Genomic DNA, 22,323 nt, shown 5'->3' on the forward strand with positions numbered 1-22,323 from the left:
ATCGAGAATTGCATGGAGTTGAGGTTCTTTTTCTTAGTCAAGCGACCACGAAGTGGGAAATAGTTCCCATTTTTTCAGGATTTTCCTCCGGTTTTGAAAGTTATCAATACCTATTTATATCTATAGTTACTGCTCGTTCAACTGGAAAGTTGGGGCAGATTGCATTGAAACAGCAGTGACGTAACGTTAGCAGTCTATAGTCACAACTTTCCTGCAATTCTATAATTAAAAACTACAGAGGCCAAGCCAAGCAAGAGTATTTAATAAATATAAATTTCATTTTTTGTCATAAATCGATTTCTTAATGTAATTTGGGGGTCGCCTTCTTATCGGGGGGCCGCGCTTTGGAATCGCTGATTTACATTGTACAAGTCAGCAAACAAGCAATCGGAAATCAGAATTAACTGTTGCTGAATTGTGCACATGCATTCATTGTAATTTAGGCCACACAAAAAGCGAAACGTTAGTTAGAATTGTTAATCAGTCCGGTAAAGGTAGATTACAATGCAGGAAGCGCAGTTTCTCTGCATGCTCCATAATTAAAATTGTCTCTTGGAAATTTTAGGATATAAATAATCGACCGCAATATCAGCCTTCGTAGGCCGATATCGATAATCGGGAGAGTTCCGAATATCGGCCAAGTCGATTACACCATGTAAAAAGATTCTGCAAATGTATTAGTTGTCTGAAATTTTTTAGGTATTGTGTTTTAGTATTCATATAGTTGCAAAAATACCATAGTTACAAAAATACCAAAATTCTTCCTGAAGTGTCCCAATTTTTTAAGAAATGTCAACCTCTCTAGGTTTCGATTTTACTTAATAATTGCTCCGTATCAATCAAAATGATTCTTTATTGGAGGTAAGAAAACGCTAATGAAAAAGTTATTATGAAAAAATATAGCTTACTCATGCATCAAGTAACAAATCGACCCTTCAAATATCGTCAGAAGTGGTTTTGTTTGCGTGACTTGCGTCTGTGAAATGAGAAATCTTCTGTCATTATGGACAAAAAATAAGACCATGTAACAAAATTTTGTAAAATCTTATTTGAGTATAAAATTTTATGTGTTGTGTTTTGTTATTTCAAACCAATCACTAGAATACGCAAATTCCTTTTGAAGTGTCCCCAGTCTTTGATAAATGTCACGTTTGGAACCACTATCTTCGAATAAAGCATTTTAACGGCCTTAACCATGTCTAGGAATATACCATTCTCCCATAATTGCAATTACAATTAGGCTTACTTCAGTTAAATGAAGGTTATTTTTATTTGTTTTATTGCAGTTTGTGCGAGGGTGGTAGTCCCCATAATAAAATTAATAAACGTGACAGTTAACAAAAATATCATGTAGCATAAATATCCCAAAATTAATGTTATTATGTCTATATACGGAAAAATGATATGCCTACGTGAAGCCTTCAAAATTCCGGACGTATGGCAACCCTAGCCAATCCCTGTAGCTACGGTGACGAAATATTTGATATAGGCGACACCGCTGTGTGAACGGAACCACCCAACCCGGTATCTAAATTTTATTCAGCGATACTATCGTTAAAACATACTTTTCACTCCATATCTTCTGTACGCGAAGCGCAACGAATATACTGGATATTACATGACTTTCGTGAAAATTAAATGATGGTAGGCCTACTACGTGAAAACATCCCCAAATTTCCGCAGGCTATCTTTCTTATTGGGGGATTATACTACTTCTACTTGACAAAATGAAAATAGCGAAATGTAAGTAAGTAGTTCACAAAATATTACGTAGAAGTAACGAAAAGAATTACTCTAACGAAAAGAATTACTCAAGTAGATATTATTTTTGTTACTTCTACTTTGCAATTCTTTTCGTTACTTCTACTTCGTTCACCTCTACTTCTGGTACTTACACGAGTAGATATTCTTTTCGTTACTTCTACTTTGCAAGTACCAGAAGTAGAGGAGAACTACTTGAGTACTTTGAAAAAGTAGAAGTACTTCGTTACTGACCACCTCTGCGGAAGAGTTAATTTGCTATTCATCCATTCTTGAAATATTAAGATTTAGACCAGGGGTCACCAACACGCGGCCCGCCAAGTCATATCCTGCGGCCCGTGACCTGATTTGAGATTTAGGAAGAAAGATAAGTAAACCAATTTGAAATGCTGAAATTAATTACAGTTTCAACATGTTGTTGTTGTTGTTGTTGTTTCCAAATAAGCTATTCTCTTGTGCCCAACATCACTATTCGTCATTGTAGCTAAAACGACTGTGGTGATGTCAACAGCATTCCATCAAGGGAGAATCAGCTGATGTGAATGGGCTATGGTGTTGACTTGCAATGGCCCAAACACTGCCAAGACCGAGACGCATAGAAAACGGCTTAGGGCAGTGGTTCTCAAACTGGGGAGCGCGCGCCCCTTGTGGGGGCACGAAAGCAACTGAAAGGGAGGCGGAGATGCGCTCCAATGAATTTTTTTTCGCGCTCCGCACGATTTACCTCTATTTCATAGTTATTGCTATGTTTATAGTCCGGAATTCATCATATAGAATTATGTTATCAACAGCCATAACCTTCCATGCCATCAAACTAGCCGTTGGGATTTCTAGCATTCTGGTTGCATTTTTTGATATGACGACTTTTCAGTATCATGAAGGGGTGTGTGTCTAAACAAGTTTGAGAACCACTGCCTCAGGGTTCCTACAAGATCAAGCTTTACGTGGAGATGGTCTTTCAGCTCGTAACGTACCTCGCTAGTCCCAATATCGATTCCTTAGTCGTTGAAAAGCGTTTCCAGGTATCGTGCACACCTCACAGTTCAAAATACAATATAATTGGTGATAATGATTTTTTGTTGTATTTGTATTCCTTTAATGAGATATTATCTCTTTTGTGGTCAAATATGCCCATCGCCTATGTTAGATTGCTCACCGTTTTGGTGACGTAGAGTTTTAGAACGTGGTTGCCTGGCGTAGAGTTTTAGAACGTGGTTGCCTATTTTACGTCGATATCGAATTCATGCGGCCCTCGCCCTCCACGAAGTTTGGAAAGTGGCCCGCGACCCGTTTTGAGTTGGCGACCCCTGATTTAGACTGTATCGTAATTTACCAAGTTTCTTGTTGCTACTGAAGTAGCCTATGGGAAACAGTTTATTTAGGGTTGTCACCAAGTCACAAGTCAATCTCACTTTAACAGATTTGACTCGAGTCAAGTCGAGTCATTTTCAATTCACCACCGAGTAAAGTCTGAATCCAAGTCAGCGAGCAGAGGGTCGAGTCCGAGTCATGTTATTATGACTCGAGTCCCGAGTCGTTGTGAATCGTTGTGTTGACTGCTCAGTTTTGAATTAAAGTCTTGTTAAAACCACTTTTCATCACTCTGTTTGGTGATATCGAATTGTTCGTATTTAAAATATACCGGTTCTAATTTTTCTCATTTTTAACAGTTTCTGGTCGCATTTTCAAGTAGCCTACCAATGCCAATAGCTGAAATACCAGCGGTGTGACTATTTCACTATTCTTCGAAATTATAATCAAATGTTGATCTTGGCCGTCTAAGTCTCGAGTCAAATCCGTATTTTGACAATATGACTCGAGCCATTACAACCTTACAGATTAGCATGGCTGAATTATCTAGTTAACGAGGCACGCATAGCACACTTATGTAAATAGGCCTACCGTAATTATTCTATGTTGTGCTTGTCAGGTTTCAATAAAAATGTATTGTAATTGGAATATAATGTAATTGAAGTTGTATTTTTGCAACAATTGTATTGAATTACAATTAGGCCTACACGAAATAGAAATACTTCAATTTCAGTTACAATTACTTGCATGAAAAATGTAAGTAGTTACACTCAGCCAAAACACAATAGGCCTGGTGGACATCCTTGGTCACTAGTTGGGAATCACGGTTGTGGATGGTTTCGTCATACGCTTCCGTCTTATTTTGTGACTTCAAAATCGGAATATGACTCGAATCATCTATTTACAATTTATTCAGAACTACTGTGAAAAGATGCATGACCATTTCAAGTGGTTCGTACAGAATATGCTGCGTTTTGTTCTAATGATTTTGGGAGAGACAGACGTTCCTGTACATGCCAGAACACAGGTATGTTGGGTGGGTTGATATAAGTGGTTTCGGAAATATTCGGTTGGAATTTTGAGTTGAATTTCAGTTAAAAACTAGTTGGCTCTTCTAAATCTGTATAGGCCTGCGTGTGGTGTGAAAATTGAATTTTTGATAATCTCTGGATTATGCATTTTCTAGTAAGTAGTTGTGGAGAAGGAATGGGTGTGAAATATGTTTTTTTTCTTGGAGTCTTAAGCTGTTAACTTCAGAGTGAAGCAAGTAAAATTGCGTATAGCCTTGATTGTGAAATAATTATCATTAGTTTGCTATTTTTACTAGATATATGCTCGTATATATTGTGATACGATTGTTGATAAACAATGGTCTTTCCCATTCTCTACTAGTTGCTGACGAATACCCCTGACGAGTGTCAGCCGAAAATATTTGGGTTCACTTCATTATAAATGTGCTATTCGATTGTATATTGATGTTCTGTACCTCCAAGAAGGTCTTCAAATATATGTTAGTGTTATCCCGATCGGGTTGAAATAAGAACCGGTGTGGTCTGTTTCGTGGAATCGTGATCTTGTGATCGGTACTATGTTCCATTTTGTGCAGATAATCAAGTGTTAATAAATTCAACACCTAACGATTTCCAGCACTGAATAATATTGTACCACGTATAGGTATAGTGCTGCTCTATATGTTGTTATGTGATTAATATTGTTGTGATTTGATTATGAGACAGGTGTTTGACTAACAGGTCGGAAGGCTATTCCTTAGTATTTACGAAAAAGAAGGCCTTAATGCTGCGGTGAGCCTCAGGCCATTTGTGGAGGAAAACAAGGAGGACTTGGCTGTATTGAGGTGAATCCCGTTTCGTGAATTGATATAGTGGTTTTTTAGGATGCAGTAAGCTTTTTAGCTCGTCACGTTACGACGTCCAAGCCACCACAAAACTAGTGGATTTCATTAACAATTGTTAGAGCTTCTGAGGATTCTTTCATTTGCCACCAGGAGTTTGTGTAGCCTATAATCTTAAGATAGCACTTTGTGCTTGAACCCACTGCGCCCATTGCATTGTGTGTCTTGTATATTGCATTGTATATTATGTGTGTCTGTGTGTCTTGGGCAGATAAAAATATAATCTGACCGTCATTGAATCAAATGCTAGCCTTGATTATTTGAATTTTCATGCCTTCGATGTCATAGGTGGTGATACGACTGATGATATACAAACTTCTGTCATTGGCAAATATTTGTGGCGACGCGACATTTTTATTCGTCTGCCTTGTAGGCGTCTTTTATCTAAATACGCTAATCTAGATTGGGCCTTAATATGTAGTTTGTGTACATCTAAAAATAGTACATTAGGCTTTAGCGATCTCTCTGTGCGATCCTTGGAAATTTCATGCTGGTGACGGCATATGTTGAGATACCATTGTTGATATGCAATGCCATTTCCAATTCTTTACTGGTTGCTGACGATTACCCCTAACGAGTGTCAGCCAAACATATTCAGGTTCATTTCGGTATGACATTATTATTCGATTGTATATTAAAATTATTTTCAATTCTTTACTAGTTGTTGATGATTACCCCTAAGAAGTCTCTGCCGCAATTTGAGTTTATTTCAATATCAATTAATTTTCGATTGTATATTGAAGTTCTGTACCTCCAAGAGTTCTTTGTCGTTTCAGTGAAAGTGTACTCGACCGTTTTGCCCAGACTGGTCACTACGAGCTGCAGGAATTGATCATGGAGATCATATTCAGAATGTGGAAGACGGAGATCCGGAATCATAAAGCTTTGACATGGTTTGGAGGATACCCGAGGATTGCGGCTAAATTTCGGGCCATTGGATATAACGAATACGATTATGTAAGTATTGTGATTATGTGATCGATCTATATTATCACTAACGCAACTCGTGTCGTCACAATTGAATACCCGGAGAGGGCTACTGCTGTGCTAGCTAAAATCAGCTTAACTGGTAGTCCTATGGCTGGCGACCCAAGGGCTCAAATTTAATAATATTGCTCGTCATCGAAGGCACCGATTCCAAAAGTACAAGTTGAAAAATCTGATAAGGGTAATGGTACTAGCGGGGCCTGGTATCGAAAAGTGGATCAAAGCTCGATTTCAATCGATATGCACGCATAATGAAATATTGTCCTGAGATTTCACTTCTCTGGGGTCATGAACAGAGGTGGTCAGTAACGAAGTACTTCTACTTTTTTAAGTACTTGAAGTAGATTTTGTCTACTATCACTACTTATTAAGTGGGTATGATTTTTGACTACTACTTCTACTTGACAGTGTTCCATTTTTTAGACAAAATAGGAGTAGAATACCTACTTACCAACTCGTGAACTCCCACTTCTACTTGAGTAGAAATTCTGATCATTAACTATTGTTGGTTATTATTAATATCGTTTTCAGGGCGTGCGTATGTTTCTGAATGAGCTGAACAGCTCAGTTCGTCATCAAAGGTCAGTTCAATGTGAAGTTTTCAATTTTTTGGTACGTTACTGCTATTTCCTTCCTGTAAGAATGGAGGTTTTTGTCAGCAGGGTTTGGTGATGTTCAGCTCTCAATTGCCCATTATCATAGAAGCCTTCTCTTGGAATGGATAATCGTGTAAAAAATGTGGGATACTGCCTGTCTGGGTATTATAATCTATGGAGCAGACATCAATCTTAATATTTTTCTGTAATAAAAACATAAGCTATCACGTCTGTTGGGTACTATAAAATAGTGGTTCCTAAACTGTGGTACGCATATCACTAGTGGTACAGGAGACCTTTGCAAGATCTTTCTTTTCTTGCCATTATCCCGTTACTCATTATAAGGTATGTGCTTGAAATTGATATGAAATATACTGTGGTCCTGTGTGTGATAATAATTGAATATCTGCACGATTATCATTTTCATACTCTCGAACATACAATTCCACGTTATGAACAGATGGCTGGTTTACGACGTTCTCATAATTTGTTTTTGCGATCCAGTGGGAATTTCGTTGTCATTGCAGAATTGTAACATTCCAGTATGACAAGCTTGTGATTGGACAGGAAACGTACCTGCCGACGAACCGATGGTGCAACTGTGCAGATTTTTGCTTAGTAAGCAAAGTGATCGCAGTTAGGTACCCGTTTCAAGAGGAAGGGTCGAAAAACGAACACGTATGTATCAGAGTTGGGAGGACTCTAGTCATGACTTGGACTTGAGTCAACTTTTTTGTATGACTTGACATGACTCGAGTCACTTTGCAAAAATGACTTGACTTAACTTGGCGCTTCAGAAATGTGGATTGACTCGTGACTCGGATCAAAATTTAAGAGTCAATTTCAAGTCATCAAGCACATGGTATCGATTAAATTGCTGTATCTTGTGTGTATTCGGATTGGCAGCAATACCCTTGCGAGAGCAACCAGTCATTCGCTGTATGCACACCAGCGAAGGCTGTGCTGACAAAAAGAGTACGTGCACCATCTAAAAATATTACATTGAAAACTCTCATTCGAAATTTCATTCTGGTGACGCATGGCCATGGGTGACGTCATATTTTGTGATACGATTGTTGATATGCAATGTAAATTCAATCCTCTAATAGTTGCTGACCATTACCCCCGAGGATTGTCGGCCCAAAATAGTCGGGTTCATTTCAACAGGAATTTGATTTTCGACAATTGTATGTAGAAATGTCAGTTTTTTAGTCCAAAAAGTTTTTTCTGACCAAAGTACTTTGTAAGGACAGACAATTCAAACCAGAAATGAAGAAAAGTAGTACGATTCTAACATTAGGGTGGGGTGTGGGAATTTGAGTGTATTTTCAAGTTCGGGCAGCTGTCATTTTCATAAACTGTCCAATAAAAAGGTGTTTGGTTGATATTTGTTACATTGTATGGTTGAATTTTCGGTTGCAATTCAATTGAAGATTCAATCTGCTTACAGTAGAAAAATAATGTGATTTTTATTTTACAAATTTGTATACTCAATTTACCCCAATTTAGTGGGAAAATTGAGTATACTGCCTAAATTGCACTTGAAGCCAGCCTTATCGCCATGTTATACCCGAATGACCCGTTGTATGGGCAAACTGAGTATATTTACAGGTTTTTAAAAAAGGTAGTGGAACAAGATCTGTTATATAGTTGCTTAAACAGAAACTTTTCAGAAGGAACAGCCGAACGAAATAATTCGATTTCAAATTTTCACTAAATGCTCACATTCAAATCAAATTTGAGGATCCCTCTTCTTTCTAAAATCGTTGCTTTCACTTTGAAATTACTTCATTGAATGAAATAGAAAATGTTCTCAACATCAATGTTTGAGAAATAGGAAAATGTGCAACTGGCTGCTATATTCATACCAAACAAAAAATTATGTTCGAATGTTTCACCGCCACCCATCATATTTCCTACTTGCCCAAGTGTTTCAACTCCCCTAAGTCCATCTCAGAACTGTATTTTGAGTGGCTACTTCCTGCTCATCATGGTCACTGACCACAACCTCATTGCAGTTTTGACCTCTTGCATTTTAGCTCATACATTCTCTTCATCTTAAAGCCTGGCCATGCTTTCTTCTGATGTCAGCACCTCACCAGTTATGACCAGAACAAGTGAACATGCCTCCTTTTGGCATAGCTATATCATTTCTGGTTTATCTTTTCATTACTTGAGAGACTACTGTAGTAATAGCCCGGGTAAAACTTTTCATTTCGTCACTTCAACTGATTCTTGCTGATGGGGCTACCATTTTCTGTGTTGCTCTAATTTGCTTTCTTATGAGCATTTCATAGGGATTCTTTCCAGACTCTACTATAACAGCTCTTTCCTTTCTTACTTTCTTTGACAGCCTATAATCCAATTCCTGTGGTACATATTTAGGGGTTCGCTTCTTCTTATAATACCTGATCATGCCTGTTTCTGTTCTAACTCTCTAATTGTGTAACAAAATCAGCATAACAAGATTCAAAAGAGTATATGCAACCTCTCTGATGATGGTGCAACAAAGAAGTTTGCGTTCAATAGTGTACTCAATTTACCCCATACCAAATTTTCACTATTGCGGTTGTATCGTCCTGAAGTAGCAAAGTAGCGTAACCTGTGTATTGTAGGTAATTGCTGCGCTATACTTAACTTGAACGTCAACTCTGTAGTAAGTTCTTGAACCAAGAGATTGCTCAATACAGGATTTATTAGTCGTCGATGTTATCGTAGGTAGCGTAAAATGAGTCTAATCTGATATAAGAGAGACTCCACTGTTTTGCAGTCTCTCGAACGAGAGAGTGACTATGTGAAATATTACGTCATTAGTATTTACTATAGCATGCTTGATGTGTAGTACGTGATGTAATTATAATAAGCTCCATGCTAATTATTGGTTGGTTGTTTATTCACTTAAACCCTTAAGTTGCCGAGCAACTGCATCGTTCCCCCTTCCGAAAAGAGATAACAATAGGTCTAAATGTCATATAATTAGGTTAATTAATCAGTTGTAGCATGGAGTGTATCCCATAATTAGAGAAATGTGTTAGTGGAAAAATGATATCCAAATGTGCAAGTCCAATTGATGGAGCAATGAGCAAGTTTTTATTCATTCATTTTATAATATACATATTTCTCTAATTCTCTATCCTCACTCGGGGCACCACGCGGTTGTATCGTCCTGAAGTAGCAAAGTAGCGTAACCTGTGTATTGTAGGTAATTGCTGCGATATACTTAACTTGAACGTCAACTCTGTAGTAAGTTCTTGAACCAAGAGATTGCTCAATACAGGATTTATTAGTCGTCGATGTTATCGTAGGTAGCGTAAAATGATTCTAATCTGATATGAGAGAGACTCCACTGTTTTGCAGTCTCTCAAACGAGAGAGTGACTACGTGAAATATTACGTCATTAGTATTTACTATTGCATGCTTGATTTGTAGTACGTGATGTATAGGGCGATTTTTTTTTGACATGTCAAAAAAAGTCAAAATTAGGTCAAAATTGTATCGTTAGGTCAAAATTTGTCAAAATTGTTTACAAAATCAAACGTTTTTTGACCTCTACATTTCGTTTGTATCGTAGATTTTGCGCTGTCTGTGAACTTATCATTTGATAAGTTACAGCCTGTAGCCTACTTTATAGGCCTACCGTTGTAAACGCCCCATCGTCTGCTCATTGTGAATCATAAACGGTCAAATGAAACAAATAGTGACATGGTTTTATGGTCAACGTACCGCAATATCCTAACTGAAGCAAGACTGCTTGGGCATTGCATGGTTCTTACATCAAGAAGCGCAAGCTGAAAAATTGTGATATAGACAACATTGTCAGAATGAAGCAACACGGTGCATTACCAGCAAGCAGTGTGCACACAACTTCAGTGTTGTCAGCTAACAACTGCTGCTGTTGAATGTTCTTTCTCCATTCTTGACTAGCTACTTAGTAAGAACAGACACTTTCTACCCGAGATAGCGCAGTGGTATAATCCGGGGCTGCAACACCAATGGGTGTGGATTCGATTCTGACCGAGGTCGACTTCATAATTCCGATAGCTAAGTGTTGGAGGTTTACCTAGGCTCCTCCTCGCCACCACATCCGCGTAAGCGGTGTCTTACAAAAAAGCCAAGAGGTGGGCCGTGCTATATGTTGGCAGTTACGGAAAATAATGAAGAATATCGGCCTGGTGTAAATGACCATAGTAGTTGACAAACACCATGAATACCACAATAACAAACAAACAAAACAAACAATGTATAAAAGTATCTTTCGTTGTACTACAACAAATTTTAATTGTTCCACCATAATACGTAATGTAACTACTGCAATTCTTCATAGGGCCAGATTTCGTTAAAATACTAGTTTTTTCATGTAAAAATTTGTCAGTTTTTGAGTCAAAAACGTTCTTTCAGGCCAATCTACTTTGTAAGGACAGACAGTTCCAACCAGAAATGAAGATAAGTAGTACAATTTTAACATTATGTGCGAAAACACCTAATTTGCATACGTGAGGTCAAAATTTGGTCAAATTTCAGTTTTTTTAGGTCAAAAAAAGTCAAAATTTAGATTTTTTAGGTCAAAATCTTCCGTTTTTTAGGTCAAAAAAAAATCGCCCTAGTGATGTAACTATAATAAGCTCCATGCTAATTATTGGTTGGTTGTTCATTAACTTAAACCCTTAAGTTGCCCCAAATTACCCCAAAAAAATATTCTTCAAATTAAAACTTACTCTTACCACCATTGACAAAATGCATTGTCATACCTTGTAATATGATCAACTATCACAAACCTGAGCAATATTTGGATATGCAACCACAATTTTTAGGCTGTCTGCAAAGAAGTTGAAAAATGGTGTAAAAAATGAAAAAAAAAATTCTAAACTTCTAATTCCACCTGGAAGCTATAATCTGCCTTTGATAAAGATGGTTATTAGTCTTATCTAGAGCTGACATGAATGAATGCAGAACTGATGAATTTGAAGCTGATATGTTTAGAAATAAAAAGTTTTAGTCGAATGTACTCAAATTCCCCCACATACTCAAGTTCCCCCACCCTACCCCTATGTGAGAAACACCTAATTTGCACACGTTAGGTCAAAATTTTGTCAAAATTAAGTTTTTTAAGGTAGAAGACGTGTCTAAATTTTGATCAAATCTTCCATTTGTTACAAAAATTGCCCTAGTAATCAGACAATCGAAGCGACCTCGTTTACGAGCAAATACATGTCCTTTTCTTGAGTTAGTTTGTGATAGTGCCTCTAATCTAATTAAAGGCTTTGAGCGCGGAATAAGACAGTGTTGTCTGTGGCTTTGCCAACTTTCATCTGGAAATCCAACAATGCAACTCAAACGTCGTTATAATGAGCAAAAAATTGTCGCGATGTCATGTCCCATTGTGCTGTACGCTACGTGACCGTTGGATTTGGTGCAATGTATTTTCCATAAATGAGTTTCCTGTTGCGCGAAAAGTCAATCAACTGATGTTAAAATTTAGTGAACTCGGTATCCCAGAAAATCTAGAACATAAAATTCTTATAAAGAAATGGAAACTACGTTCTTGCAAGATATTGATAAGCTTTTTGGCATCTTCTGCTGCGATAGCAAACAGAGAGATAAAATTGGACTTCAATGCGGCTTGAGGATGGCACCGGAGGATTATGCATTTTATGAAGATCAAAAAGCAGCGCGCAGGGGAAAATGTTTGGTTGATGCTGTGACTCTTTCTTCATCAGCTGACGTAAGATTTCGAAGGCAGTCAAGCTCAATCCAACAACCCGGTGTTTCTAATGCATGTGCAAGCACTTCTACAGGGCAATTCAGCTTTAATCAAAGTGATTCAGAGTCAAAGCAATCTTAAATCAACATCTTCTGGTAATGATTCAACTTTTACGGGAGGTGCTTAACCATCAAACCAAAACCGTGTGTTGTGGTTCAACTTGGCAAGAGTTTGTGAATGGTATAACCAATGTTCCCTCTAAGCTGCGCACGTGCGCAAATGCGCAGTGCTGAGACGGTCTCTGCGCACAGAAATTCTAAGTTGCGCACAAAAATTCCGAAGTGAGGACCATTTTTTTCGTCGTTACGCAGCGTTTTCCAAGGGTCTGCGCAGTGAGTTGTTGAGTGTGCGCAGACTCGTCAAAAATTAGAGGGAACATTGGGTATAACGTATCGGACCGTACAGGAGCTGCTGTTGCAACTTGTGTATTGCAAGATGTTGGAATAATCAACGAAAAAGTGACTCGTTTGTGGTAGATCGTGGCAAATTACGAGGAGAGAGAGAAAGATGCAGAAAAGAAATACAAAGAAGAGAAGCAGAAAACTTGAGTCTCGTTAATGGACTCTACCTCGATGAAAGAAAAGATGCCACTTTGAATATGGTTGAGGCTGAGGCACCCACTGGAAAATGCTTGTTTTAGTAGGAGAACCAAGTGAGTATTACCTCACTCAATTGTCACCTCCCAATGGAAAAGGTCGTGTTTTGGCAAAAGAAATATGGGATTTTATTTCCAAAACCGAACTCTACAAAAACCCAGCTGTCGTGGGATCAGACGGTACAGCTTCAATGACAGGGAGATTCAAGGCTGCATTCGTGCAATGGAATAACTTTTACAAAGACCACTTCAATGGGCTATCTGCTTCATGATAATGAGCTGCCATCCTACATATCCGCCTTGAAAGTTGTAATTATGTGTGTTTGAATTACGCATTGCTGTGAAAACACATCGTAATGGCAGCTAATTACTTTTTTCGTTGATTATTCCTCATCTTCAATTGATAATTCCTTCAACATCTTGCAATACACAAGTTGCAACAGCAGCTCCCGTACAGTCCAATACATTATACCATTCACAGACTCTTGCCAAGTTGATCCACAACACATGGTTTTGGTTTGATGGTTGACCACCTCCCGTAAAAGTTGAATGATTACCAGAAGATGTTGATTTAAGATTGCTTTGACTCTGAATCACTTTGATTAAAGCTGAATTGCCTTGTAGAAGTGCTGGCACCTGCATTAGAAACACCGGGTTGTTGGATTGAGCTTGACTGCCTTCCAAATCTTACGTCAGCTGATGAAGAAAGAGGCACAGCATCAACCAAACATTTTCCCCTGCGCTCTGCTTTTTGATCTTCATAAAATGCATAATCCTTTGGTGCCATTCTTGAGCCACATTGAAGTCCAATTTTATCTCTGTTTGCTATCGCAGCAGAAGATGCCTCAATATCATGCAAGAACGTAGTTTCCATTTCTTTATAAGAATTTGATGTTCTAGATTTTTTGGGATACCGAGTTCACTAAATTTTAACATCAGTTGATTGACTTTTCGCGCAACAGGAAACTCATTTATGGAAAATACATTGCACCAAATCCAACGGTCATGTAGCTCCTTTGCAACTATGAAGAAAGTTCAATCATGCTCTCTACTATCCACATTATGCTAGGTTGATATATAAATCAACTGATAAGTCCTTCAAACAAGATTTTGTTGTTAAAGCAGCAATGTAATAAGCATTCACATGCTAATTGGCATTGCAAACTTGGTACAAAACCAACCAACATTTTTAATGGCAGTCTAAAAATCGACAATTTGCTTGTAACTTTTTTCTGTACATTTTCAAGACAAAGTTCTATGGAAGTGAGATAGAAACATGCTGCTTCCGCAGATTTTAAACCCAAAACTGGCTTTCCAGCATAAGCTGTTATCAGGATATGGCAAAATTAGCTATTTTCGACTCGTTTGGTGAAATTGCTCGGCCGCTAGAGGGCATAAGAACCTGAAATTATGATAGAAGTTGATCATATTCGATTTGGGACCAAATATCAGAGTCACTTTTTGAAATTCAAAATTTTTTTTTTTTTCACTTCACCATAGTGCACCAGGCTGAACTATCGAGTCTACAGCAGGACTGGCACAAGTGATAACATCGCTGGCCTAAACTATAGCGTCTTCTACAGGCCTCGCATGATCTGCCTGCTATCTCTACTTATGCGATTATGTCATACTGGCAGCGTGAAATTGAATAACTTTGTTGGTGGTCAATTGCGCAGATTCAGACTCGAACGGACGTAATTGATTAGAGCTTAGACTAAAACATAAGATGTGTGTTTGGGCCGAGTTATCGAAAGGTACGGTGCCATTACAGAAAGAATTCCACAGCAGACTTACATCATTTTAATTTTTGAAATAGTTCGTCGTCACCGAGGCTGCGTATTCAATTGGTCGCGTGCGTGCTAGGGAATAGTAAATAGCTGATGCTGGAGCGAGATCGAGGAATCGCTACTTGCCCGCTGACTCGCTGACAAGCTTAAGCGTACTTATACGCGTAAATTTGTCGACGAGATGAAGCTTGTCCTATCCATGTTTTATGGTTAATTACGCATGTACTTAACAGTAATAAATTGAGGCTGACATCCTAAATTTAAAAATTCTCCCTTTTGATCCAAAGGTGAGCTGTCCCTCAGTTATTTCATGTAAATGTAAGGGGTTGAAAACTTGTTCATTTTATTTAAGAAATGAAACAACCTTCTTTTACACTGCCTAAAGCAGAGGGCGCCACTTACAGTTTCGTAGAGGCCTCTAGAATGCGGTATGAAGACAAGTTATGCCACACAGTTCAACAATCACGTATTTAAAGCTTTTCTTCAGTACACCTCTGCGCTTTTTAACATGGTCGACTGGCGTAGTTACCACAAAAGAAGTAATATTTTATTAAAGAAATACAAATGCAGCAAAAAATGTCATGATCATCAATTCCATTTTATTTTGAACAAGCTTCACATGATATATGACGACGCTTTTCTGAGTCTAAGGAATCGATATTGGGGCTGGCGCGACACGGTAAAAGCTGAATGTTGGGCACAGTGGGATCCCGGTAGCTTATTTTGAAACAACGACAACAATATTTTGAAACAAATAAATTTTCGAAATTAAAAAGGCTCAACTTGATCTTCTTCCAAAATCTTGAAATAGATCGCGGGCCCCAAATTGTAATCTCGCGGGCCTGGTCAAAAGCCATACAACGGTGTAAACGCAATGCAATATTGGCATGTTTGGGTATATTCTTTCAGTGCTATGACCTGAATTTTACTGTGTACTTTGTTTTCAGAAATGCTTGTGGAGCGTAGCACACGTCAAAGCCGACGACGTTGCATCGTTCAAAATCGTGTTCATGAAAGGTGAGCTGCTCATTATTGATTTGATATAGATATTTTTCTATTTGAGTTTAGAAACCGCTACTCCCAAACTGTGCAATGTGTGTCGACCAGCATCTTGTCGATGCATGATTCTCTATTGATAAATAAACTTTCTAGTGGCAGGGAACATATATTTCAGTGTCAGCTCTCATATTCAACTCAAGCCATTACAATTAATAGTCGATCGAATCAATGTGCACTGCCCTACACTTGAGTAGCAAAACATGCCGAATCCGTGATACTGACCACCTCTGACTGACTGCTATAAATCACAGTTTCCAATTTTTGACCTTAACTCAATGTCCCTGTTAGACTCGTACAACTAGAAAAGTTCCAGCTTTTGTAAATTAGATCAGAATTAGAGCTACACAGGTTTTTTCAAATTATATTTTAATTAGAATTACTGAATTCGCTTGAACTTTTAAAATAGGTCATGTTCAGCTCATAACAAATCATAGCTCATCGTAAACATGAGGACAAATGTCCGTGCAGCAGAGATGAGCGGATTTGAAATTTCTATGTCCTAATCCAATCCAAATCCGAACCTCCAAATCCAAAACCTAATCCATACCGTTTTCAATTTTCATATTCAAGTCCATGTCCAATCCTAATCCGATTCCAACTAGAAATTCAGAAAAAAAAACTAATTTATGCAATGGAGGGATTCGAAAATTTTCTTTCACAACCAACGATTCACTTGATTCAAGATAACTTGATAACCATAAGTACATTAATAACTGATCTGAATAAAGTTTGTCGCCATTCGCCACACGACATTTCAATCTCCCAGAAAATAGGTAAATCCAATCCAAATCCTAATCCGTTCTGAAAAAAATGTCTAATCCAAATCCGACAAAATTTCACAAATCCTGTTTTTTCAAAACCTAATCCTAATCCGTGCTCATCTCTGCCGTGCAGCAAGCTTGGCTCGTTTTGCACTCCACTGTTCTCCTGTATAGCATTGTATATAGCTTTCAATACAATATCCATTGTAAAATAATATTTATTGAACTCGAAGACTTTTCGGGTGCCTCTTTTTAAGAGTTAACGGCACACCAAAGGGATTTAAACAGATTTAAAAGCAAAACCAAAAAGGCAAAGTATTACGTAACAATCAAAATCACAGACCATAAAATTCGCATTGTACCAATGGCAAAAATAACAAACTATGAAGTATACGGACGTAAGGTACTATAGTGGCAACGCAATTCATAAATAAACAGTTACATGCACGACACAACACGCGCTAATGAGAAATTTGTAGGTTATAGAGGAAATCTTTTTGTCTACTGTTTATTTATGCTACTATAGTACCGTAACGTCCGTATACTTCATAGTTTGTTATTGTTGCCATTGGTACAATGCGAATTTCATGGTCTGTGATTTTGATTGTTATGTCATACTTTGCCTTTTTGGTTTTGCTTTTAAATCTGTTTAAAAATCCCCTTTAGTGTGCCGTTAACTCTTAAAAAGAGGCACCCGAAAAGTCTTTGAGTTCAATAGATATTATTTTACAATGGATATTGCATTGAAAGCTATATTCAAGTTCTGTACCACGAACTAGTTATTCAAGTATAGCAGTGGTTCCCAACGTGGGCGATATCGCCCCCCAGGGGGCGATTTGGCGATCTAGGGGGGCGAAAATGACGAAGGGGGCGATAGGGGGGCGAAAATGGACAAAGGGGGCGACGGGGGGCGAAAATAGCGAAGGGGGCGATAGGGGGGCGATGACGCGTCAAAACGGCTGACCTTTTTTTTTTTTTTTTTTTAGTCATCCACCTAGCAATTCGGAGAGAAAAAACGTTATTTGCAACTCTGAGCGGAGAAAGATGACCTTTTTTTTTTTTTTTTTTTTAGTCAACCCGCCGGTGATTACAGTCTGTTTGCCCAATTATCGGTGCACAAAATTTTGGGGGGCGATGATTGGTGTTGACCTTGAAAAGGGGGCGATGGGTCGAAAAAGGTTGGGAACCACTGAAGTATAGCATTGTTCGGAAAACCACAAACTGGATGATAATTAATATTAGAGCATAGAAACATTTCACAAATTATATTAGAATGAGATTACTGGCGTTCTGCTCTAATTAAACAACTGGACTTCTCTAGTTGTCCAAGGCTCGCCCCGATGATGCTGCGTTCTTTCAGGTAGCTCACTAACTTTACACTTCCACCTGAACTTTCACTTGCCCGCCTACCACGTACTGCAGGGTTTCCGCCTGCCCAAGGACGAGGTCTCGCGGGAACTGGTCATGACGATGGCCGTACAAGAGAATGGGAATTGTAGCAAACTTGAGATTATGGCCAATACGCTGTTTGGTTTAACAAAAAATTTGGTAAGTTTGGCAACTTGTTGGCTACGGCAGATGTGTAACTAGTGCCTGTAGCAATCATGCCCTTTGATTTGTGGAAAATAATAAGTGCATGGAAATATCTGGCGTCATTTCTACCATACAAGTACCGTAGCACTGGAGACCAATTTGACTATTCTATGGGAATGGATAAATGACCGTGACCTGACCGTGTCAACCGGATTCTTGACTTTGCCGTGGTGTATTTGCTAAGCGATATTCCATTTCTCTTTTTGGGCCATGTGAGTAAGTCGACAGTGCCAAAGGTCAACATCACTGGAAACCATGGCGCATGGGTGAGGTGTAATTTTACACCATATGTGGGCAAGCTTTTTAAAATTCACCGCCGCATTTCGACTACTTATGTAGCTATATCGCCTAACTAAACACATCGAAATCGTTTGTGGTCATGTAATGAATAGTACTACCGTAATTTTCCAAGTATAATACGCACCCCTAAAATAGCATGTAAATTCTGGGGAAAAGCCTGTACCCATGTATAATACGCACCCTGCATTTCAGTGCATGAATAGTTCCGATTTCGTATACGATGTCATTCTGTTTTGTGATGTCACTCTTGAACAATCATTACACAACGATCGCTAATCGTCATACAATTAGCGGGATTGTCTTTAAACGATAGTAGATAGCAGCCAAAGGCTGCGAGGCGGGCGGCGCGATAGTTCAGGCTAGCGACACGACATCTCGAGCACGAGGAGACCTTTTAAAGATGCGATTGCTAATCATTATACAATTAACGGTATTGTCTCTAAACGATAGCAGATAGCAGCCAAAGCCTGCGAGGCCGGGGTCGAGTTAGTTTAGGCCAACGAACCGACATCTTGCGCACGATTCCTATTATAGATGCGATTGCGCCTAGGCTAACGGTTATGTCATTCTCAACAGGTCTGTTGGAGATGCGAGTGATTACGCAAGCGATTATATCATGCGCACATGGCCTCTTGTGTATTTATAAATTGCGTATGCGATTGTTCGGGCCTGTTGACAAGATAGCGTAATGGTTAAGCGTCCTGCTTCTTGATCGGTAGGTCGTGGGTTCGATTCCCGGCCGGGTCAGACCAAAGACCTGATAGTAACACTGGTATTCATAGCATCCCTGCTTGGCGCTCATGCATTACTGGGATAGCATGGAGGGGTGGTGCATGACTTAGAAAGCTGTAAAGGCTATATCTGCACTTCCTTGTCCAGCGGCATATGCACATCATGTACTCATGGTATGCATATGCGCAGATCGCGTGTATGTGTATCATGAGTCGGTGTATATGCCGCAAGAACATCAAGGACAAAAATAAACTACGTCCTTTCCGTCCTCGTTGACGCGACGAATTGGCAAGAATTGCGACGCAAGAGTGTCTATTAGTGACCTAATTTCGCTCGCGTACAAACGGCAAACCAACTCAGCAGGAGATCGCGTGCTTTTGCACACGACTCTCGTTAATTGGATACACGCTCCCCACTAATCACTACGCGCGATGGCTGAAAGTGATGCGCGATTGCAAACAAACATGAAGATAGGTGTGATTTCAAGTTTTTTTATCGAGGGAGATGTTTTTCAAGCGTGTTGTTCCCATGTATAATACGCACCCCCCCCCCGATTTTAGGGCAAAAAATCGTGAAAATTTTGCGCATTATACATTGAAAATTACGGGTAGTAGAGGTTATGGTCGCACAAATCTTGGATTGATGCCTTGACAGTTGACATGGCGACGCTTGTAGGACAATGCAGTTTTCAAATACACATTGTCTTCCTGATATACGACGATAAATAAACTTCCTTGGAAGTCGCCTTACCAGTTGCAAATTCAAATTAAAAACAACGCCACAGTTGTCCAAGTTCTTGATTGGTAACGTAAGAAGCTTTCTATAACCGATGTAAAATGTAGGTGTGTAGCGTTATGCTATACGCCGAATACGTCGATCAATATTTAGATTTTTGAAAATATGCAGCTTGCAGCTCTGTAGTGTGATTCGTCATTTTGCTTTAGCCATCGCCAATTTACTGCTAATTGTGTGCGATCCCACCGCCAATTTTCATTTTCAAAGGTACTTACTTTAGTGCTTTTCAGAGATCATGGTCTATTTTTGCCTGTTGCTACCTCTATCTAACTGAGTGGGAATTTCATAATGATTATTAAGGCCAGGCACAATGATTAGGGTACTTGAGTCGAGCAGTAAACGACGAGTTTTATGGAGTACTGAAGTTTCATGTCCTTTGTCACTAAAAGTTGATTTATTAAGCAGAACTATAGTTTTGACACGGCCGAATTATAGTTTCGACACTATTTTCCATTGCAGAAAGCTGTACACCTTGATTGTTCGTATCGCAGCATTGGAAATACTACTAGAAAGTACATACGTTAGTACAGGGGTGGGCAAACTGCGGCCCGAAACACCGTTCTGTGCGGCCCGCGAGAGTCTAATGAAACTTGTTAAAGATATTGATTAAATGCATTCTAAAAATCGAAATATGCAGGGACTTGAGTTTTGTTTTCTTAGTATATTTCACCATGATAATTCTAAGGCAGTGGTTCTCAAACTGTGGGGGCGCGCCCACATTGGTGGCGTGAAAGCATCTGATGAGGGTGCGAGGCTGAGCTCGAGTGAAAAAAATTTTCGCGCTAGGCGCGATTTACATACAATTCAGGATTATTGCTCTGTGTATAGTCGGAATTTCAGATTTCAAAATATATTATCCGCAGTCGAAACTTTCCATTCCACCAAACTATCCGTTAGGTTTGCTAGCATCCTGGTTGCGTTTTGTGATATGACGATAAGGGGGGTGCCAAATCTTTCACCATCATAAGGGGGCATGTCTTGAGAAGTTTAAGAACCACTATTCTAAGGTAAAATGCTTCCTATATTATTGTTTATGTTTAATTTGTGGCTCGACAGCCCGATATCAAGGCCCACGCAGTTTTAATGGTTTCAACTGCTAAACATCACACAAATCCTATAGGAGATTGACATGATTCGATTCACATTTTCAGATTGGCCACTCCAGTTTTATATATTTCAGTGAATTGCTTATAAAGAAAAAACGGTTAGCGCGTGTCTTAGGTAGATTTGCTGTATGCATAGAATTGAGGTATTCATATTTACATAGTAGCAGCCTGTTTGAAGATGCGTATGATGCTGTTAGCATTGTGTGTCCTGAAACTTCACCAAAATTGGAATTAGTAAATCTATGAACAGATCGCTGCTCAGTGCTCAAAGATTTAAATCCTGTTCTAAGAATCGGGACAACCGACTTTCATCTCGAGAGTTTTGACAAATTGGTTATTCAGGTCGACCAGCCTATGAAATCTCGCCACTATGTTTCTGACGCGTGTACGATATCATCATAAGCGATATTTGGCAAATATATTATCTCCCTTTCCTCACTATATAAGCAAATACCAATATTGCAATTTGGTTTTTTAATCCCAATTGTATATAGTGCGGCCCGCGAATGGATTCAGATGTTAAATGCGGCCCGCGAGCTCAGAAGTTTGCCCACCCCTGCGTTAGTATGACATATCTGTTTACTGTGCAGTCATGAACAAACTACAGCATTGTCACACAGTGCAATGCAATACCTTCGGTCGAAAAAAATACCAAATTATCTCTATTGTGACATACAGCGGACGTTATGTTAGGCAGCCGTCGCGAGTAAAAATTAAACTAGTCTACATCGACCACTACTATGATTATCCATTACATTTCATCCCATACCAAGGACCGTTTTCCCACTTCATGTCATGGTAACCTCGTCATTTTTCTGATCAGAATTCCGACTACTATGTCCAACCTTTGGATACACCGCATGCCAGTGAAAGGTTAGTGTTTTGAGCATTTTTATTTTGTGCTACATAACTATGGTCTATATCAGTGGTATTCAACCTTGCTGGCGATTTTGAAGGGGGCGGAAACGCTCCGGGGGCGATATGGGGGGCGCTGAAGAAAAATGTTTTCGCAGTAGATTATGTAGTAGCAGGACATGTCCTTGATGAGTATTCAGAGCAAATTAACATTCCACAAAACATGGCAAATATCGAAATGTTTGGTCGCGCTACGCAGCGACGTTTGATACCTATATTTTCATAAATGTAGTGCGTTATTATAATTCATTTAAAAAGAACTGCGCATACTTTTGGATCGCCAATTTCCCGTTAAAACACTACCGTCACGCTTGCTAGGGTTATTTTCAACAAAACGTTTCGAACTACGTAA

At 39.0% G+C, this 22,323-nt stretch overlaps 1 protein-coding gene across 4 annotated transcripts in view; it reads left to right on the top strand.

Annotated features, from left to right (window-relative positions):
* The window catches only part of LOC145435034 (synaptonemal complex protein 2-like), a 33,991-nt gene that overhangs the window by 6,693 nt on the left and 4,975 nt on the right, over positions 1-22,323 (top strand). For 2 of the 4 annotated variants that reach the window (XM_080312315.1, XM_080312313.1), the window contains exons 5-13: positions 3,989-4,099; positions 4,824-4,927; positions 5,761-5,941; positions 6,503-6,552; positions 7,095-7,245; positions 15,658-15,727; positions 17,891-18,078; positions 18,345-18,389; positions 21,880-21,929. In XM_080312315.1, coding sequence (XP_080168441.1) covers positions 3,989-4,099; positions 4,824-4,927; positions 5,761-5,941; positions 6,503-6,552; positions 7,095-7,245; positions 15,658-15,727; positions 17,891-18,078; positions 18,345-18,389; positions 21,880-21,929 — 950 coding nt within the window. The remainder of the gene's footprint in view (positions 1-3,988; positions 4,100-4,823; positions 4,928-5,760; positions 5,942-6,502; positions 6,553-7,094; positions 7,246-15,657; positions 15,728-17,890; positions 18,079-18,344; positions 18,390-21,879; positions 21,930-22,323) is intronic. The other 2 variants (XM_080312314.1, XR_013913669.1) reach the window with 2 other exon arrangements.

Source organism: Botryllus schlosseri, chromosome 3, assembly GCF_051294905.1.
Source record: "Botryllus schlosseri isolate E-star chromosome 3, Bs_hap1, whole genome shotgun sequence".
In the NCBI taxonomy this organism is placed as follows: Eukaryota; Metazoa; Chordata; class Ascidiacea; order Stolidobranchia; family Styelidae; genus Botryllus; species Botryllus schlosseri.